Source organism: Tetrao urogallus, assembly GCF_951394365.1.
Source record: "Tetrao urogallus genome assembly, chromosome: 19".
NCBI classification, from domain to species: domain Eukaryota; kingdom Metazoa; phylum Chordata; class Aves; order Galliformes; family Phasianidae; genus Tetrao; species Tetrao urogallus.
This window is the reverse complement of record NC_136832.1, coordinates 5,312,825-5,333,459: the sequence shown is the minus strand read 5'-3', so window position 1 is coordinate 5,333,459 and position 20,635 is coordinate 5,312,825. Positions and strand designations below refer to the sequence as shown.

At 46.2% G+C, this 20,635-nt stretch overlaps 1 protein-coding gene across 1 annotated transcript; it reads right to left on the bottom strand.

Moving 5' to 3' along the window:
• Nucleotides 1-389: 389 nt before the first annotated feature.
• CIZ1 (CDKN1A interacting zinc finger protein 1) lies at nucleotides 390-18,820 on the bottom strand (the record flags this gene model as incomplete). Its single annotated transcript, XM_079544518.1, has 15 exons — nucleotides 390-1,119; nucleotides 3,741-3,862; nucleotides 4,941-5,010; nucleotides 5,634-5,819; nucleotides 6,117-6,230; nucleotides 6,820-6,904; nucleotides 7,320-7,450; nucleotides 7,776-7,958; nucleotides 9,004-9,083; nucleotides 9,451-9,524; nucleotides 12,331-12,391; nucleotides 13,265-13,397; nucleotides 14,101-14,267; nucleotides 16,704-16,831; nucleotides 18,723-18,820. The coding sequence occupies 15 exons, from the start codon at nucleotides 18,818-18,820 to the stop codon at nucleotides 532-534; spliced, it is 2,220 nt and encodes a 739-aa protein (XP_079400644.1). The 3' UTR covers nucleotides 390-531.
• Nucleotides 18,821-20,635: the final 1,815 nt, after the last annotated feature.

The window sequence follows — 20,635 nt, the reverse complement described above, 5'->3', positions numbered from 1 at the left end:
GAGTCTCCACTATGAGAACAGACTGTATTAAGCCTTATGGTATTAACAGATGAGCAAGATGCACGTTGTTGCCTAGCTTAGGACACAGTAGTGGTCCGAGAGTGTGCATCTTTGAAAGAAAACCATTCGGAAGAGCAGAATTGGGCACAGTCTCCCAAGAAACAAACTTCTCTGCCTTAGAAGGAAGCAGAGGGGAACTACGTGGTATTCGTAGTGGAAGAAAATGGGAAAAAATGTCTGCATCCATCTACTTCATGAACCATATCCCCTATGAAAAAGAAAAATAATCACATTACATTCTTCTTTCAAGTTCAACAATCAAAGCAGTCTTTCCACATGATTGCAGTATCCAAACTATACAAGTAATAATCAACACCATCCCATATTAGACACGCTAAAGCCAGGCTTATTTTATTCTTAAAATAAAAACAGCAGTAAAGTTGAAGGTTTTTGCTCTATTAAAAGACTCCGAAAATAAACATTTCCAGCAAATATGGTGTGTAAAGGGCTCTCTCTCCCTTTAAGGCCACTCTATCTGGGTTTGCGCCTAGAAGAGCGTCTGCACCCAGCAGAGGTAAGACTGGCAGTCTCACTTTTGGCAAGGGAGGAGGGCTCTGCTGCTGCCTCCTGGCTTACGTTTGATGCCTCTTTCTGTCCCAACCCCCCTCCACTCCCTGGATCCTGGCAGTGCTCTGTGCCTTCCCCTTGCCTGGCTGCATTGGCTTCCTCCTCCTCATACACAGCGTGTCCCAGCAACTCCCCTGCGGCGCTGCTCTCTTCGGGGAGCGGGCAAGTGGCAGTGGATTTGCTCTCCTGTAGGCTTTCTTCTACAACCATGATTTCACACACATCAGTCATGCTGGCTAGGCTTTTGCTCTCTGCTACAGAGGTGGCCAGCTTGCCCTTACCCTCTGGAGACCTCAGAGCTTGTTCTTGCAGTGCTGACAGCTCTGTACCCTCCTTGTCTAGCCCATGATTGGCATTCATCTTCTTGCTGCTATCTTCTGTTGTAGCAGGAGGCTGTTCCTGATCATCCAGCAACTGGGAGCTGGAGCCCTGGGAATGCAAAGGAGCCTCCGGACAGGCAGCTGTGGCACGATGCCTTGCTACCTTGTATCTCTGCAAACACAAACAAACCACTGTGAGCGACAAGTCCAGCCAGATGCCGGCACTGCAGCGAGCAGCAGCTGGTCCAGAAAACCTGTACAAAAATAATGGTGAGTGACAGCTAGACTCTGCAAGAGCACAACCTGCCTGAGCCGGTCTCCTGGCCTGGCTGCAGAGGCTTTCAAGCAGGGAAAGGGCAGCTCCTGTGAGAAAAAGCAGCGATATTAAAAATGTAATTACTTAGTGCTGAGTGAGTGCGTGGCACACCTGTGGCTCCCGAGACAAAAATCCCATCTGGTAACTGTTGACCTCAGTCAGACTGAGGACTGCGTAGATACAACAGTACAAGGACAGCTCTTACTCCAGCTGCCGCCAGGACCTAACAGTGGACACGCACTCTGGATACACGAGGCGGTGCCCTGCCTTTACCTGGAGAGGAGTGGTTTAATGTTTAACAGCCACAGCAAGACTTGAGTTGAAAGCTTAAGATTTTTCATTCTGCTGACACAATCTGTGCAAAGCTGCTGGCAGGAATACTAAGAGATCTCCAGTATCCTCATCTTAAAAGGTGCTGAGGTTATCTCCAGAATAAAGGTGAGCACACGTTCAATAAAATGACTCGTTTACACCAGCTACCATGATAAATCAGTAGAGGTCTGTAAGGAAATTAAAATGGCTACCAGGCATTTTTTCAAGACTGGATTTCAGAAAAACAGTGATGCTACATCGCTAACATGCAGCAGGAATCTGCTCTTTGAAGACCCAGACGCAGTATGAAGTAAGAGAATGACACAAGCAGTTCCACAGCAGTTCCCTTTACCACCACGTCCCTTTCATCCTTCTGCCAAAAGGTGCCTTGGACTGGCACTAGCATTAGTCTTCACAATTGTACAGAATTATTTTGGGCACTCTGGCTTTCACCACTGTCTAAGCAGTGCTACTGCAGTCTGCAGTGTGGAATTAGAGCACACCAGACAGACAGCTTCACATCTGACTTCAGTACATCATCACAGGCTCGTTCTTTCCCCATTCTCAAATACTGGGATATGTGCAATATTGTAACGCACTGGAGCAAAGTCAGTGAACCAAGCAATAACAGTGCACTCAAATTTAACCAGGCACAAGTGTGCCAGTTTGTTTTCACAGTGAAGCTGTGAACTGCCTCACCAGCAGACAGTTCTCTGCTTTGAAATCCTCTGTGAGTCTATTCTGATGAGAATACTCTGAAATTGGAAATGATTTCATTCTGATTGTGACACAGCCAAGCAGAATAGCTGTTAGCCTGCAGATATTTAAGGTTGGATTTCTGCCACAAATAATTCCTCTAAGTCACTCCAGTGTCCATTTGAAGAGTATCTGATTTCAGCTTTTAAATGGGCCAGAAAGAAGGTATACACACTGCTGCTGCAGTTTCACTCCATGCTGATCTAAAATAAGCAAGGAAAGCTGCAAGGCCAATTCCTTCGTTCCAGAAATGACGAGCTGCAGGAGAGGATGAGCAACCCTCAAAGAACAGCTGCTTCTCCTGCTATTTGCCATTCCAAATCCACAGCTCCTAAGTGCTGGCTTCTGCAGCAACCCCAACCCTTGCTGAAGGACACAGTGGTTGATGGGGAACAATTAACCTGTCTGAAAGACGAGCAGGAAAACTCTAAAATGCAACAACGGCTGGATCTATGGTCAGGAAACACGTTTTGTGTGCTGGCAGGTAACAAAGTCAGCATGGGAGCCTCCCCTCTTTCCAGGGTGAAGGAGTACTGCTCTCCTACATGGGCAGCGGTAAGCAAAGGAGAGGGCAGAGACAGTGCAAACCCTGCACACCCAGCTCAAGGTGCTAAGCCAGGCCCTCACCCCTAGCAAGCCAACAAGGACAGAACGATGGAGGCAAATTCCAAGACAGCCTAGCAGGGAAAGCTTCTGAATATGAAGCAACAAGGGGCAATGCTGCTTCTTCAGGTGAAACCAGTACAGCAAAAGAACAGCAACAGCTGGCAGAGATTTATGCTAAGGAGTTTCTAGGAAAGCATTGCAGACAGAACGACTGACTTCATTTGCAGGCTGACCCTGGGGACCAAACGGACTCTTTCAGCTTGTAGCTTCCGTATCTCAGAGCACTGTTGTTACATTTCCAATATCTGATTTTACCAGGCTCCTTCATGGATGAATCACACCTGAAATGTTGGCTAAAGGAGCTGTTCCTGCGCTCACTGTTGTACTGCATGGAAAGATGCATAAGCACCAGCTCTCTTTAAAAAGAATAGCCTCTTTCTGTTTTGCTCTTTCCCATTTTGACCCACCTGTAATCTGTCTAACAAAGAAAAGAAGCTTAGGCTAAACAGCAGACTCTACAGGCTCAGCAAACAGATCAGACACTCTGAGGAAGACTTCCAACCAGAAACGGGCAACAAGATGACAGTAGCAGTAGCTGGGAAGCAGGACTGGACTGGTTTTTGGATCTAAGGGGGTGATGGGAGACAAGCACGGAGCACATCAGGAGAAAGCTGTGACACAACGGACACCAAGGGTGATGGAAATGAACTGAAGACGAGACAACTAACGTGGCGGATTCACTGAAGAGACACGCACAGGGGTAGTAACAAATGCCAGGCCATGCAATCGCCAAAGGGTCTAACCTGAAAGTTCTCAAAATGCATCAGGGACTTGCAGTGTGCGAGCCGGGCAGCAGAGTCGCTATGGTAGAATTTGTGACACAGCCTGCAGAGGTAACCTGCGACGGGGACCAGAAAATCCAGGCCTGTGAAACGGGAGGGGAAGGGAAATCACAGATCACATTGAATGGAACTCAAAATAATGAAAGTATGTTAAAAGGGAAGTTAAACAAGGGAAGGAGGAAAGAAGGAAGGAAATTGGAAAGCTTTGCTTCTGTTAATGAGGGGTTTGCAAGATGACTTGCTGAATATCTTGTCTTACCATGGGATGGCTGTGCGCTTGATATTCAGAGAGAAATCTGGCTGCCAGAGCAAAGAAACTACATATAGCATTAAGGGGGAAAAAAAGAAAGGAATACAATGGAAAACTACAGAGAACATGTGATCTAATGTAATGGGATCAAACCAAGCAGAAGACAGCAGGCGCGCAAGAGGAACACGCAGAGAACATTCACAGCATGAATCATTATTCCATCTGCCACACGATAGTGGAAGGTTACAGCGATATGGAAGATTGGTGTAAGCAGCACTCTCCTTGGGCACAAAACAGCCTCTGCAGAGCTGCCCTCTGCACAGTACAAGTGGCCGTCAGAGGTCTGAAGTCAGAATCACTCACAAGGTGGGGACAAGAGGGAGCCATCTGGAGGCAACACTGCCCACCAGTCCAGCAACGAGTCTGAATAACCACTAAGTAGAACGTGGGGGTTTTGAAGCAGAGGAAACATGCACAGTTTGGGCTCTGGCAGAGAGCTTGATGCCGTCAGTGCTGTTCAGTATTTCCACGTAAGCTGCATTTCTGCTGGAAAGTGTTCTCATCAATAAGCTTTTAGGCTCCATTTTTCCAGAGCATCCCTCGTTTTCTGCCTAGTTTCTTCAGTACTCCTATCCCATTTGCTCTGTTTCCTGCCTTGGTAAGATATCTGGCTCTCGCCATTTCTTCCTCAAAGACAAAGGCAGCTGACAAACATCCACCACATCCCTTATCATTGGCTTAGAGAACAACCTGGCCCCTTCTCCACACAGCAGTGACCTGCAACGGTCTGATGCAGATGCTGAAGCAATATAGCCAAAGAATTTGTAACAGCAGCAGACAGAGACCATCCTCTCTTACGGCATGCAGCCGGAGAAGGTTCTGTGGGCCTTAGTGCTTCTGTGTTTGCTTACCATAGGCTGTATCTGGGCAATACTTCTCACTTCCTTTGTAATCCTCCAAAGACACTTCCTTCAGCCCACTCTGGAAACCAAAAGAGCATTAGTGCCTAGCATATCTATGTCAATTCCCTTCCCTTTTTCTGGTAAACTTTGAAGTAAAACAGAGGATTCGTGTACCAGAGATGTAGTTGCATAACATCTGGCTAGTGCCAGATACCCAATGTCAGAAGCCACTTCATGGCAAGGGTTAAAAGCATCCCTTACATTCTAAGCCTGAAGTAGTTTAGCTGTGTACCTCCTCTTGGTAACAGCTCTGCACTGGGAAAATGGTATTTATCGAGATAAATCTCTGCCCATTTGCCATGAGACCAAGCTGCTGCTGGGCTATTAAAGAGACTATGTCAATGTCTTTGATAAGAAATTTGTTCCCCTTGAAAAAAACACTGCTTATGCTCCTCACAACAAGGTAATGTTTGAAAATACCAGTAGGAGCTGTAGCACAGTAAAAATACCCTTCTGCATCCACACAGTGTTTGATTCTCTTTTGCGCTGTCCTGTGCTCTAGAAGAACTCCAGGGCCCTCACCCTTCTGCTGCAGGGTGGCACTAGACTCTAAACCCTGAGCTCAAGCAGACAAGAACAACCAAACTCACACAAGCCCACAGCAGATTCTCAGACAGATCAGTCCTCATTTGCATGGCATACCTGCTTGGCAGCAGAATCCTCATTCTCTACCAGCACTACATCAAGGTCTTCTCCCTCACCAGTTCCCTCCTCTTCTTCCTCCTCCTCTTCCTCCTCTTCATCATCTTCAAAACAGCCAACAGCATCCACTGTGATCAACTCCTCTGAATCTTCTGGGCTGCCCAATTCCTTCTCTCCCAGTCTCACCTCACGGGTACAGAAAAGAAAGATCAACTCTGCACTCTCCATCTAAACACAGAAGACCCCAGGCTCTCAACAGACCGCATCTTGCAGTAGATGGGACTGCAAGAGAGGCACAAAGCTATCTTGCTTGCACACACATCCACATCCTGTCCCTTTTCCACACCATTTCTCTTAAAACAGGGTTTGAAGAACTGCATGCCTTCCCTTAATCCCTGCAGTAGTCAGGGAAGCTGAAAGCTAATGAGATCTGCAGTGTAGCTGCTTCCAGCGCTGGGTGGCTCTCTACTCTGGCAGCATTACCTCTTTGGCTTTCTGTTTATGCTCAGGAGACTTCATATGCTCCACAAACTTGCGAGGGGTCTTGAAATGGCGGCTGCAGACAGTGCAGAAAGGACGAAGTGAGCGTTTGGCCAGCTAAAGAGAGAGGAGAAGACCAGTCAGCCACAAAAGGCACCTCTCTGAAGAAGTACAGCTTAAACTTGGGTGAAACAGTTACAGTCCTGTGTCTAAAACAGGCAAACCACAAAAGAAGTCTTATTTTCAGGAGAAAGGGATCACTGGCTCTTATCTGTGAAAACAATGGAAAATGTGCATGACAAAACAAATGGGTTTTATAAAAGGTTTTCTAGCAATTTTTCCCCAGGAACCAAATACACACACAATAAATACAGTGGCCTGCCTAAACTTTAACTCAAAAACTTAAAGGCTGCCCACCAATTCCTCCATTCCGTTGGTTAGGTAAATACAGTAGACCATGCTTATTTAGAAAGTTGAGAATTAAACCAGAGTTGCTTCAGGCCATAACATGACAGCTGGAAGTCCAGCCTTATACCAGTGATCAAAGGCAGTAGGCAGCATGGCAGTGCCTCAGTGAGAGCGTTACCAGCCTCGTGCACCTCTCCAATCACCTTTCTCTTGCTGCTTGGGGAAGTAGGAGATGCTGGACAAACTGAATCCCCACCACAGGTCAGTGCAAAGGAGAAATCTGTGCTATGGTTATTACCTTGTGTTCTTGGGTCCTGCGATGTTTGATCAGATCCCCTGTGAAGTGTATCTGACACGTGTTACACCACCGCTGCTGGGTCTCTCTGAAGTGACAGCAGAAGCATCTGTAAGCCATAACTTTTTACATTCCCCATGGAACACTGCATGTGCAATTTGTTTCAGCATTATTTTCCTCAATATCACTAACTTTACTTGTTTGGATTTATCTTTTCCATTTTCCAGCCCCTAACATAGGGAACATAGCTCATGCTGACAGAAAGGCACCAGTTAAAACAACTCTCCAGTTTGATCTACCGGATTAAGAACTGCACACCAGGTCAAAGTTCACAACACTATCCTTTATCAGGAAGGAAGATGCCAGAAGCAGCTTAAGGCTCAGAAACAAGAGGGATTTTGTACATTATCCTGGAGCACAGGGGCACCTTGGTGCACCGAGGAATTCTGGAACTCACGTAGATCCCTCTGAGATCATGTTTGCTACCTCAGACCAACACTCACCCATCTTTCTCCGCCAGCAACTTCTGCTCCTTCACCATAGGCAGTAGAGAAACAAAACAAACATTGCTCATGTGCTGAATCTCCCCAAGTCGCTGCTGGTGCTGAATTCCAGCCATGTGGGCTTGGAAATTCTAAGAAAAGGTTCAGAGAAAGATCCATTTAAAGATATTCAAAATACAGAATAATAGGCATGAGCTACGCTTTCCATTCTCTTAAATGCTGTATAACAATGAAATGGTATAAAAGCTTAAGACCACGGCTGCCTGGGGATCCACCCACACTTGTTCTCAGGTTGCTTGCCAGCTCCTCAGAAGGGTTTGCTTTATCTGCATGCTTGTCATTATTTTTTTTAATGCTTCTCTGGCTAACAAGTCTTGTGATGCACCTCCCCGTGGCAGCTGGCCTCCAATTCACTTCTCTTGACCATCCATCCCAGTCAGACCTGTGGATTTGTACCTGCTGATTGCAGCAGTTGGTCTTGCAGATGTAACAGTAGAATTTAAGGGCTGATTCAGGGTTGGAATCAGCTGTGCCCATCTCGCAGGTCCACTGCCCTGGTTTCAGAGCTGTTGTACTGATAGCTCTGCTCTCGCTGCTCTGCTGGATAGTCACTTTCAGTGAACCTCCAGAGCTCAACACCTGCCGGAGAAGGAATCGAGATTAAGTCAAAACTCTAAGTAGAAGAGACTAAAAATAAATACTTGCATTTTAGACGTGCCCTGAGCTCTCTACCCCTTAAGAAAGTGCACTTAAGCTGGAATCCACAGGAAATTGATAAGACTCTCACAATACACTTCTTCTCCCAGCACTGCTAGATTAGAAATCCCTGTGTCGTAGTACCAGGCCTAGTAGCACAAATGGTCAGCCTCAGTACAGTGTATGATCCACTTACTGAAGATAAACATTGTTTGGTTCCTTGGTAAGGGCCACTATCAGCTCATGCTTCCCTGCAGAATAAAAGGAAGCTCAGAATCACATCTGACAGAGGAAGAAGCTCCTACAAGGGCGGGATGACACATTTAATCACATCACCAAGCCACAAATGTCTCCAGCAAAGGAAACTTGAGTCCGATTCATGTAATGTAATCTTTATCTGTTTTTGCAGATTTAAACAACGAAAGATCTGGTTTGACATGCAGCACGTGGACAAGATATTTCATGTAGAAGGCTCTCAGGTTGCTAGCTTCACCCATGTCTCACTTTGTCCAAGATGCCTTTCAGAAGCACAGACTCCCACTATCTGCTCATGTCTGCTGCAATGGCAAGTTCCATAGCAGCTGCACATCTACTACCATCACCCCATATTTTTTACATCTACTCTTCAGCAACAAAAGGTGTGTTTTTAGCTGTGTCCCTTTAATACAGATATTTGTTAATGGTTCTTTCAGTTCATCTTTCCATCTTTCCATCTGAGTACTGAGCTCTTAGCAGACCCAGCATCCACAAGCAGGCAGCAGCAGTGAGGTTCAGGCTAGCAGAGGTGCAGAAGCAGCAAGTCAGAGCAGACTGCACAATAATTGCAGACATATTATGCCTTATTGCTAGGGACAACAGCTTACAGCAGGAGACGGAGCTCCAGACGTGGGTGCCATCTGGTTCCCAGTGGCAACGGGCATCTCTGGGATGGAGTGGGAGGTTTTATGTTCTGTACCACCCCAGCCTGCATGGAACAGCATCTACTCACCTCAGGAGCCTTCGGTTCCTCAGAGAATTTCCTCTCTTTAGAGAGACTTTCAGCTGCGTACTGCTTTACATTATTTGTACCTAGGGACAGAGAGTCACTTCAGCTGCCTTAAATCAAAATAGCAATGAGAAAAAAACAAAGCAGCAGGTGAATGAAGTCAGGGAGCTTTCCTCACAATGCTGTTGGCCATAAGCCCAGCTTACAAACCTGTTTCCAAGTAAGCTCTGTTAAAGGGGAAACTCTTCTCATCATTTGCATTTGCTAGGCAACAGCAACAGCTTTCAGGGGACTATGTTTGGATTTGGTTCCTACATCTTCTCCTCCTTTCCCCACCCTTTATGTGGGGGAGGACATTTCTGAAGACTCACAGGATCTAGAGATGCTGAATGTTAAATGCAGCTCAGGCAGGGAATATAAAAATACAAATCATGGTGCCCAGGAACTCACCATCAGCTTGGACATGGGTGCTCAACTCTTCCTTGCTGCCTGCTGCATTCTCTAATGCAGACTCTTCAGTCACACTTAAAAGATATCAAGAAAACAGCCTTATTTGCAGTGTTACAGACCAAGATATTCAGAAGACAGGCATAGGCAATCTAGGCTATCAAATTCTCCACTAAGTCCCCCAAATCAGAAAGCTACTGGATGTGCATTGCAGGCAGGGATTCAGCAGAAATGACATGAAAACAATGGAGAATGGCATTCTAGAACAGATTCAGAAGCAGCAGCCAAATAATCTGGACAGGAAAGTTAGAACTGATTCTCTGAATCACTGCCCTGTTCTGCATGAGGCCTGCAGGGAAATAAGCTCATACAGGAAATATTCTTAGCAAGAGCTCTGAGAGCTCATTCCTTTCCTGATTGGCTACCTGCAGGGAAGCTGCAGTGTCTGGACATCACTCCAGGTTGCTATGTGCATGAGGGGACAGAGACCTGTTAGAACTGAACAGTTTCTCAATTATATTTCACAGGGATTTCATCATAACTGCCTGCTCTATTTGTTTCAATAGTGTTTAATTCCAGAGTCCCTACAGCTCTGCTTTTGGGGGGAGTGGAGCTCTACGAGACACACATCAAACAATTTTGCTTTGTTTGCTTTGGTGCTACTGATTTGCTAAGGAGAAAAAAGACCCTGAGGAGATCACTGAGGAAAAAAAAAGCTGACTTGCAGAGGGCACAGAGCATACTTTACAACACCTTTCTCCACCCTCTGTTTTTCCCAAAAGGTAACACTTTCACCACGGTTTGAATGAATGCCTTCTCTTTCAGGCCAGCCCAATGCCCCACCTGCCAGCATCCTTCTGCCCACAGGGAGCAGCACATTCTGCACAGAAACAATCCAAACTGTGCAGGTACTGAATCCTGCGATCAAAATACACAAGCATCAATCTGATAAATTATGTGGTAAGTGATAATGTAACTGGGTTACACAGCTATAAATACGCAGCAGAGCTTGGGCAGTGCAAGCATGAAGAAAACAAGAGTGGCTGGCATTAACATTATTTGTCAAGTACTGCCAGCAGGCTCAATGCTCACCACACGCAGATGGTGCCAGCACTCCAGGGCAAGGGTTTGCAGCTTAAACTGAAAGTCTAGGGAGCAATCTAGGGGTGCAAAAGCCATTGCAAGCAGGAGCCAAGAAGGAAATGGTGTTATATGGATACTTGTCAGGCCGTGCTAGAAGAAATGGGTGTTCAAGGAGGATTTGAAGATGAGTGCTTTCCACACTGGAATGAGGATGCTGTTCCAGGCATACAGATGGCACATATGAGAAAAAGCAGAAGTGGGAAAAACCTGAAGCGAAGGAGGAGGCTGGTATTCCTGGCCAATGGAAAATGAAATGATGAAACAAGAAATAAAAGTGTGGCACGAAGTGGGGGAGACCTATCCTCATCTGTGAAAGGCAACATTACAACAGTAAGCCGTTTTTCTCAGAGACCCATCATCTGCTCATAAAAAGTAAACAAACCCTTCAAAAAAGCTAAGGAGTCACATATCCCAGCTAAATACCAGCCATAAGACACCAATCAAATCTGGCCCTCCTCAGCTGCTGCTTTGGAAAGGATGTTCCCAGAAGCAGGTTTGCTGCAGTGAGATCTACCATTCCTCAGATCTGATACTTTTTTTATTGCGTGTAACAGGACATTGATTCATATCTACTAAATATTAATGTAATTAAAATTAAATTAACTTTAGCAAACAGATTAACAAAACATGCTCAAAAGCCTCTGACTTAGCCCAAACTGAATTTATTCACTTTCTTGCTGGTTCACAGTCCATAACTCACAGCAGTCTCTGCTCACATAATATTTATCACCCTTTAATGTTTTACACCATGAAAGTAATATCGAAACATCAAAATGATCGTGGAATATTCTCCCTGAAGCTAACTATTAATCTCTAATCTACAGATGGGAAACCAGAGAGGTGAAGAAACTTGTCCAGAAGCACGCAGTGAATTGTTAACAGGGAAGATCAGAGGACCCAGGAGCCCTGACTCACAGTCATTAACATATGTTGGAGAATTCTCAAATCAGTGCCTCCAGAAATCTTTATTCACTCCTTCCTGTTCTCCCCCTGCAGTAGTGAGAGTTCTGGAAGAGGTGCAGCACTGTGCAGATGGCACGAGGAGCTCTGCTAGGTGCCTTCCCACTAGATGGCAATGCAGCCTTGTCTACTTCTTGCACCCTCGGGAATGCAGGGACTGCCAAGATAGGCCTGCAATGGCCAGCTTGCCTTGCAGATAATAGGATTGCTTTTGTTTATTTTTCACCAACACACAGGGGTACTGGCAAGAGGATCTCTGCAGAAGGGATGCAGAACTCGACACTCCTGAATGTAGGCTTGAATACTATGGAGCACGGATTCCCTTCCCTTTCCCATTCCTCAAAAAAAACCCCTATGTTCTCTTACTCCTGCTGTAACCTAACACATCCCGAGGCCTTTCCTCTCTGCTGATACCCAGCTGCTCATTTCCCTTTACTGCATTTAGGCAAGAAAACTAAGAGAAATAGCTCACAACAGTAAAGCTTTCTCTGCTTCTTAGCAGAATCCTGGCAGGAGAACACAGGAGCATCACTTTGTTGCACGCTTGCATAACAGGTATCTTTTATTTTTCATTCCTATCCTCGTGCCACCTTTAACAGAGACCCCTACAAACACAGCTCAGTAAGCATCCCCACATTTCCTGAGCTGTTCACGATCCTTTGAAATACCTCCTAAATGCCAGACATCAGGCCAGTACAGTGCTGTCCTAATTGCAGGAAAATGAAATTAGACAATAATGCTAAAGCCAGTAACTGTTTCAATACCACATTCAATAAATACCTCTTCAGTCTTTTTGCTGCAGGCTCAGTGTTCAACATAGATTCTGCTGGAGTTCTTGGTTCTGTAGGAACACAGAAGATCTCCTTAGCAAAGCAGACCATGCCACCCTAAGCAGGTCCCAGTGAATGGCCAATGCCTATAAAACTATTTTACAGCAAATAAAAATACACACTTGCTTATTCCGAACTTGAGGACTGTAGTGATAAGGTTGAGCAGTAAAATAAATTAATCATGACCTAAGAGATTTGAATTTTATTGCAGATGTGATTGTAAGAGGTGGGCTTCAGTAAGAAATCTATGCTTGTGTCTACTAAATGAGTCTTTGTCCTACACCAAGGTGACAAGAGCACAGACCATGCAACATTAACCAGGTGACACGGCCATCAGACAATAACCAGCAGGTAATTTTCTCCACCACAAACACACTGGCCACAACCTCACCATGTGCCTGCATTCTTAGGGTATGCACTTTTCAATCACAACACAGAAGTGGGGATATTCTATGGGATTCAGTGCCAGCGTCTGTTCTGACAACTGGAGCACTCACTTAAGTCAACTCTTCCTCAGCCTTTTGATTGCAACTGTTCTGTTTCAGGTGTTTGACTGTGAGACGTTCAGTTCAGCACGGTCAAGGCCATGTGGAAGCCTGAATTTCAAACCAGTTGTTTTTTATTTCCATCATCTTACAAGAAGCTCATTGGCAGGGTGCCTTCAGAGAGCCTTCCATGCAAGGGATACGGGGCAAGCTCATAAACACCAAAAATATACTTTTTACCTGGGTATTTTAAAAGTACCACAAGCAGAGGGCTGTGACAGTTAATTTTGGTATTTACAGTTAGGGTAAGACTACAGCTGTCTCCAGCCTTTGCTGCAGGAATAGCCTAGAGGAGTTCATAGTCTAGAAGCACTTGTTTCACTATAGGCTCACTCTTACCTGTGGACAGGGAGTTGTTCTGCTCTGACCCTGCTCGCAGTTCCCCTCTAAATTCTATTTTCTCATCACCATGCATGTGAGATGAAGAACCCGCATCCAGCTCCCGCTTCCTGTCAGGGAGCCTCTGGAAGTCCTGCAACAGGCAGAGAGTCTCAGGAGAAGGCACAGTCCAAGTGTGGAAGCCTGCCTTATCCAGCACATCCTTCTGACAAAGCAGGAGGAGAAATGCAAATGCTAATTTAAGAGGAGGGAACACTGATCAATTCATCTAAGAACCATTTTCAGGACACAAAACGGGTCTTAATAGTGGAAGGGGGGAATGTTTGGTTTCTGAAACATTCTCCAGAACATTAAGAATTAAATTTTACGAAATCCATATGAGCAGATATGACCCTTACCTTTAAAAAGGGAAAAAAGCAGCCCCAAAAGGCAGAGTTACATATCCATGACAGTAGCAAGTTTTTTGAGATCAACAAGCAGCTCTGGGAGGCTAAATGGGTAAAATTGGCCTCTGAAGAGCAAAGCATTTTCTTATGGTCATTACTTTGAAGATATTAATTCTGAAGGTTCCTTTTCTTTTAGGTTTAAACAGTTCTGCTATGACAAATTATCTGTCCTGATGCAGACAAGAAATCTTTGCATCCTAAATGTAAATGCAGACAACAAGAACCTTAAGGATGAACTTGTTTCTCCATTTCTTTGCCAACAGCACGGTGCAAACTGATTTTTCATTGTAAGGCTCTCTCCTTTCTCTTTTCTTCACCTACAATCCAGCCAACTGCTCTAAGTGCCAAAGCAGCACTGAACTCCAGAACGGCGCGAAGCTCTGAGCTCACCTTGCGGAACATCCGGTTCTGCCGCTGGAAGGGAAGGTTGGGGAAACCCAGGCGAGTGGGCTTTAATGAGACCCCGACAGGTGGAGGCCCTAGGAGGGAATGCCTCGTAGCCTGAGGGAAAAACTGCTGCAGTGCTGGGGCTGTCATGTTAAATCCACGCAGGTTTCCTACAAACGCAAACACAGCGCATCAGCGTGCAAAGGAGAGAGAAAACCTCACCCCACACACAGCAGGGGAAGGGAAGGGCGCATCCACACAGGGCAGCGTCCTTCCCCCAGTGCTGTACGACTGCTCTGTGCTTTACCCTTTTTAGCCCCCATTGAACGAGTTGAGGTGATAGCAGCTACTGCTATATATTGAGCCATGTAATTATAATTGTCCCTGCAGGCCAAGATCATTAGAGCAATTATCTGATCTGAGCACACTAGTATTTGCATTTGCAACAAAGCCAGGTATCGTTTTACAGAATTTCTCAGTAAAAAACGAAAATTCATCCCACGTTTGTGCAGCTGGCAGCTCACACCATGGCTTGGCTGCTGTTTAACATGGGCCAGCAACAGCATTTCATTGAAAACAACACCAGACTTTTCAAAGAGGAGATTTCAGTCTTCTCTGCCATCCAGTTATCGTACAAGCTCTACATGTCAACCTGAACTCAGACACTTGAGAAGCTGCCATTTCCAATTATAATGCTCTGCTTTCTGAACAGCTCTTCTCAGCACCCACAGGCTACTAAGTCTCAAGAGCTCCTAATGAAGCTGGTCCATACTGACCCCATTTCAGAGGTGAGGGAATGGAAGATGTCTCAGCCACTCCCTCAGATTCTGACCACCATTCTGGGAACCTGCACTTACACTGCAATTTTTTACTTCTCACTTGAATTACTGCATACTCCGATTGTTTAACAGCTGTTAAAACAAGCCAGAGAAGTTTGCAGATGGACACACAAAATTTGAAGTCAAGCGACACTGCTGAAAACCTGGAACACAACAGGAAGCATTCCCTCATGTCTGTCTTCAGAACTAACCTCATCTCTTACTACTTAGCATAAATGATCTCTTACTGCAAAAACACGTAGCAGTCTTCAGAAAGAAAATAACCTATAAGGCAAGAAATCATCTCCTGCTCTTGCTTTACTTCTTTTAAAGAATCGTAAATATATTTCAACTGAAGTATTTATTTTTCCCTATTCCTACTGCTGAAGCCATGTACAATGAATTATTCATCCCTGTGTCTCCCAGGTTCAGAACTACTAAAGCATCAGATATTCTTACATGTAACCCTAAGCTGAAATGACAAAAATAAATAAATAAGATCCCTAAGAAGGGCCACACTGAACACCACATCTGTACTACACGTCACCCACAGCTAGCTGGTGCAGTCACTGAAAGAGAAGGCAGAACTCAACTCAGCATGTAGAGCTGAAAAGAGAGAGGAACAACACGAAATCAAAGAGCTGCCGTGCGCTCATTAATAAACCTTCTCCTGTTTTCATATCTCATTTGCCTGAGGTCTTTGGCATGCTAATTAAACACAACTTCTCAATAAGAGATTTTACTTTAGAGAAAAGGCCAGGCTATGCAAACACCAATGTGTTTGAAAGGAGCATGACTGGCTCGTCAGACTTCCTTTCCTCTGCCACAAACACGCACTTCAATCTGGATCTATATTCAGAGTATGATGTGTTTTTTATTACTGGGAGTTTCCCCACAACCTGACAAAGATCTACAGAGAGCCACTGGAGTCACTAGAGAGCCCTCTACTAAATGGGCAAGAGAACAAAAGGCGAGGTAACAATATGCAGAATAAATCTATTGTCTACACATATGGGCACAATTCACACATAAGACAAAAATCCAAGGCATTCCTCTAAAGCAGGCACTTTAAAACTATCCCAGGTACTGATCCTCTGTGTTGAAAGCAGCTGTCAGTTGAAGATACTAGGGAAAAAGCTGCGTTTTCACATCCTTATGTTACCAATGCTATTATTCAGGCAGCTTCATAAATTTGTTTTGAAAATGCACCAAAAAATCAACTTGTGGAAACGCAATGATGGAAAAGCAGTGACAGTACACTTCATACAGATGGCAGTCATTTCAGGGAATCAAAACTTCACACAATTGAAACCTAAATCACTTTTCACCACAATGTACTTTATTTGTCTGCACTCCACTAAGCCTGGACAAGCACCTACTTCTGCAAACAAGTTTAGCACGTACGTAACAGTCAATGAAATAAAGTCCCCCAAATGAGACAAGCAGATTTAGGAAAAAAAAAACCAACTATTTTTCTAAATATATTGATGAAAAATACACTTTCAACCAATTCTACGAGAAAATCCTTTTCCAATGCACGTATTTTGTATTGTTCTGGTAGCTTCTAGTGCTATCCTTAATTGTGAGCATTAAGGCACGTGGGATTTTCATCATGTGAAGAACTTTCATAATGTGTAACACTAACAAAATTTGAAGGGGAAAAAGACAACAAACCAAAATGCCAAATGCAAGGACTGCAACGGTTAAGGAAGAAACAGCCATATTTTGGTTTCAACCCATGAAGAGTGATTAAATAACTGCAGTAAGCGTCTCCCATAACGACAGTACCTTGCATCTGCTGCATGAGTAAGGCCCGCTGAAGCATAGGATTGGCATTGAGTAGGGATGGTTGATTTGCTGCCCGTAAGCTCAGCATTTGTTGCTGTTGTGGTGGTGGCGGCGGCGGCGGCAAACCACTGGAAAAGAAGGTATTACTCATAAGAATCCAATCAAAACCATACCCCCAATTTTCAGCAAGTAGAAGAGTCGAGATGCTCATATACATGCATGAAAAGACACCGTACACCAACACTGTATCTTCTTTCTTCCACTCTCCTGGAATTTCCAGAGCTGACAGATTGTCTATCAAGAAATTTGAGGTCAGAGAGAACTCCTTAGCACCAAGCCCACACAGAGCTGTCAAAAAAAGCAGCCCAGGAGCTGACTGCAGCTCTACAGCATTATGCAGCAGGTCTTCAGTCGAGACCAGTGATCTAGATCAGCAGCTACATTTAACAACGACAAAAGTTTGGAAAAACAGGGAGTTTTCAGCAGCTTAAAGAACGTTTCCCAAAACCTTCACCTCCCACATCGAACCAGACAGGTCATAATTGTAAATGGTGCCCCCTAACTGCAAGAACAGGGCAATAAAATGAAGCACAGCCTTCGCATTTAAAACGCGAGGAGGAAGAATTGTGCTGAAAAGGACTCTCAGGTCCCAAGGAGGGTGGAGCAGGCAGGAGACAAAAGTCTGAGGGAAGCGGCAGGCGTTTCTCCAGGCAATCATTTCTGCAGGCAATAGCAAGGTCAGGGCCTCCTCTAAAAATGACTGCTGACACAGCTAAATCTGTCTGGGCTGGAAAGAGGTACAAACATGGATCAAAATAACCGTGTTGACAAAAAAAAAATAAATAACAACCTCTTAACAGATTTTACAGCAGCGAATCCTCACGTTTGTGTTGGATTGTTCCAGACTCAGAGCTAAGAAATTTATGCTGGAAAAATCATACTTTGAGAGGTACCTGAGCTCTCCATGCTACTTCTCAGTCAGCCTCATTTTGGCATGTTAAGGGTTTTAGAGATTTAAAAAAAAAAAAAAAAATTGAGAGAGATGAATACTTCCAGAACAGAAAGATTCCCTCATTTTCCTCAAAATCATACGCTTTGTAAAGCTGTTTCTGAAACTTGTTAAATCAGAAAATTTGCATTTCTCTTCAAATCACACCCTATTGCTGTGAATTTCCACAGCAGAAGGCTTCACAGGGCCCAGTGACTGCAATTAAACCCATCATTTCAGAGCATTTTTATGAGTTCAATAAATCTCAGCTCATCGGGGACGACCGCTCCATCCGAAACAGCTGTTTTCTCCCTTGTAGATTTTGTAGGAAACCCTGCTTATTTGCCTCTTCGTTTCTGGCAGACACCATTTGTTGTTTTTTTTTTTTATTTTATTTTTTAAAGGCCATCTCCCAGTCACTCAGCCCCAGCCCCAGCTGTGGTACCACAGCACAGATCAGTTGTACGGCGTGCAATGACCCCATCCTGGCCAGGAGATGGGGGGGGGGGGGAGGGATGGATAGCAGGGAATACGAAATAAAGAAAACAGAAGTTCAGTCCGTGTAACATAAACGTTAAAATAAAAAAATACAACAGCGAAGGCCCTGTTTAACACGGCTCAACCACGGGTGTATTTCTGAGAAAAAAGGGCATTTTCCATTATCCAGGGACCCCGCCAACCCCTCACCCCACCGCGGGCGGGGAAGGAAGGAGCGGAGCCGAGGGGAGGCTGCCTGCAGCATCCCTTCATCCCTTCGCTCTGCCCCGTGCCGTTCCAGCGCCTCAGGGCCGGCTCGCACTACCAGTACCCCGCGGCGCGGCCTCCCCACAGCGGCCCGCCGCCCCTCATCGCCCCCAAAGCTCCGGACCTCCGTCCGACCCCCCCCGCCCTCGCCCGCCGTCCCCCGCTCCCCTTCGTCGCCTTCCCCGCCGGGGGAGGGCAGGCACGGAGCCGGGCTTCGGCCGGAGGCGGAAAAGAGCGGCTCCCTCGGGACAGGCCCGCGATCCCCGGCCTCGCGTAGCGGCGCTTACCGGCCTCCCTGCTGCGCCGGGGGGTGGTGGTGCTGCTGCTGCTGGAGGAGGTGCTGGAGCTGCAGCAGCTGCTGCTGGAACTGCTGCTGGTTGAACATGGCTGGGGAGCTCCGAACGGGGCGAGCCTGACACGAAACGCGGCGGTGAGAGGGAGGCGGCGGCGCGGCTCAGCCCAGCGGCCATGGAGCGGGGGAGCCGCCGCCGCCCATTCATTCACCGAGCCGATCCCCCCTTTCCGCCTCCTCCTCCTTCCCCCCGGGGTCATCGCAAGCGGCAGCCCGCGGAGGAGGTTTCCAAACCCCACCTCCTAAAACCCGCTCCCACCCTCCCCTTCCTTCCCTTGCCCGCCGGCACTCACATCGCGCCCCGCGGCTCTCACCGCTCCCGGCCGCCCGCCTCCATCTTCCCCCGGCGGACGCCCGCCCGGCCCCGCTCCCCGGGCACGAGCAGCTCCTTCTGGAGGGCTGGAGGACCCAGCCGCACCCGCCCGCGTCCTCTGCTCCGGGAGAGCGGCCCTGCACGGCGCGCATCACCCCCGCAGCCTCCTCCCGCACCGCCCCCGTTTCTCGTCCCTTGCACACAGGAGCGGGGTGTCCCGTCCCTCGGGAGGCCCGGGAGGGGATGGGCACCATCTGTCCGGCGCTGGGGCAGGGGGAATTGATAACCGGCTGAAGGGAGGGAGCAGATGGTGTCCAACCGCGTTAGTTTTCTGGTTTTTGTCTTTTTAAATGGACCAAGAGAATCCTTGGTCTCTGAAAACGAGGAAAAAAATCCCCAAACAACAGCCCCTGGCCATTTGCTGTGGTCACATCTTGACGAGGCCGCCACGAGACAAGCAGCCACCTTTTTCTGCCCAAGGAGGCTGTGGATGCCCCACCCTGCAGGCATTCAAGGCTGGATGTGGCTCTGGGCAGCCTGATCTGCTGGTTGGTGACCCTGCACATAGCAGGGGGTTGGAACTGATGTCACTGTGGTCCTTTCCAACCCAGGCCATTCTATGACTCTGTGATTTTGCAGCGCTGCCCTGCACTGCACGTAGGCTGAGATGACTTTTCTAGCAGGTCCATCCACCTGTGTTTTATTTATTTATTTTCACAAGAGTTCCCACAAAACCATCCCTCCAGCACTTGTTCCTGTGAGCAGGGATTTAATTTTAAGCATGTCCAATGCACGTGGCCTCTGTGTGAAAAAATACTGCACTGTCATTCCTTATATTATGCCTACTAAGGGTAAAGACACATTTCTGCTCTTTGCCATTCCAGAGAATCCATCCTGAAATAATTTACTTTATAAATAGCCTTATTATCCACACCAATAAAGACTGCTTGACTCACTAAAGGCCCCAGGATTGACTGTTAGGTGAAAATACTGTAAGCTGAACACAACTCCTGGTGATATACTGTTAGCACTGACAGTTTGCAACGCAACCACGTGTTGATTTTTCCTTTGGGCCTTTTCATACTGTCCCGATTCTACAATAATCCATCTGGAGATGACCATCCATATCAGTCAATGGCTGCCATGGTAATGCCCACTCACTTATCCTGCCACAGCTGCCTGCACACAGAGGAAACGCTCTCCTGTTAAGCATTAAAGCTCAAGTACCATCACATGGAATACATACATGGAACAGAAAATGTGTTGAATCTTTCAAATAAATTTGCACAATTGGTGCTTTTTTCTCTTGTAACCCCACTGTTATTTACCCCACAGCATTTACCAGTTTGACTTTTTGCAGTGGCAAGATGGTTAGCTTTAATACTAGAGATCCATGACTGCTCCCTGTATTAACCAGCTAGATAACAGACAGACATTGGGTTGTAGAAATGACCACAGCTCTGGGTGAGTTGGTGCTAATTGATTTATTTAGTATATGCTTTGTTTGTTGTCTTCTGTTTTATTTCTAAAATCTA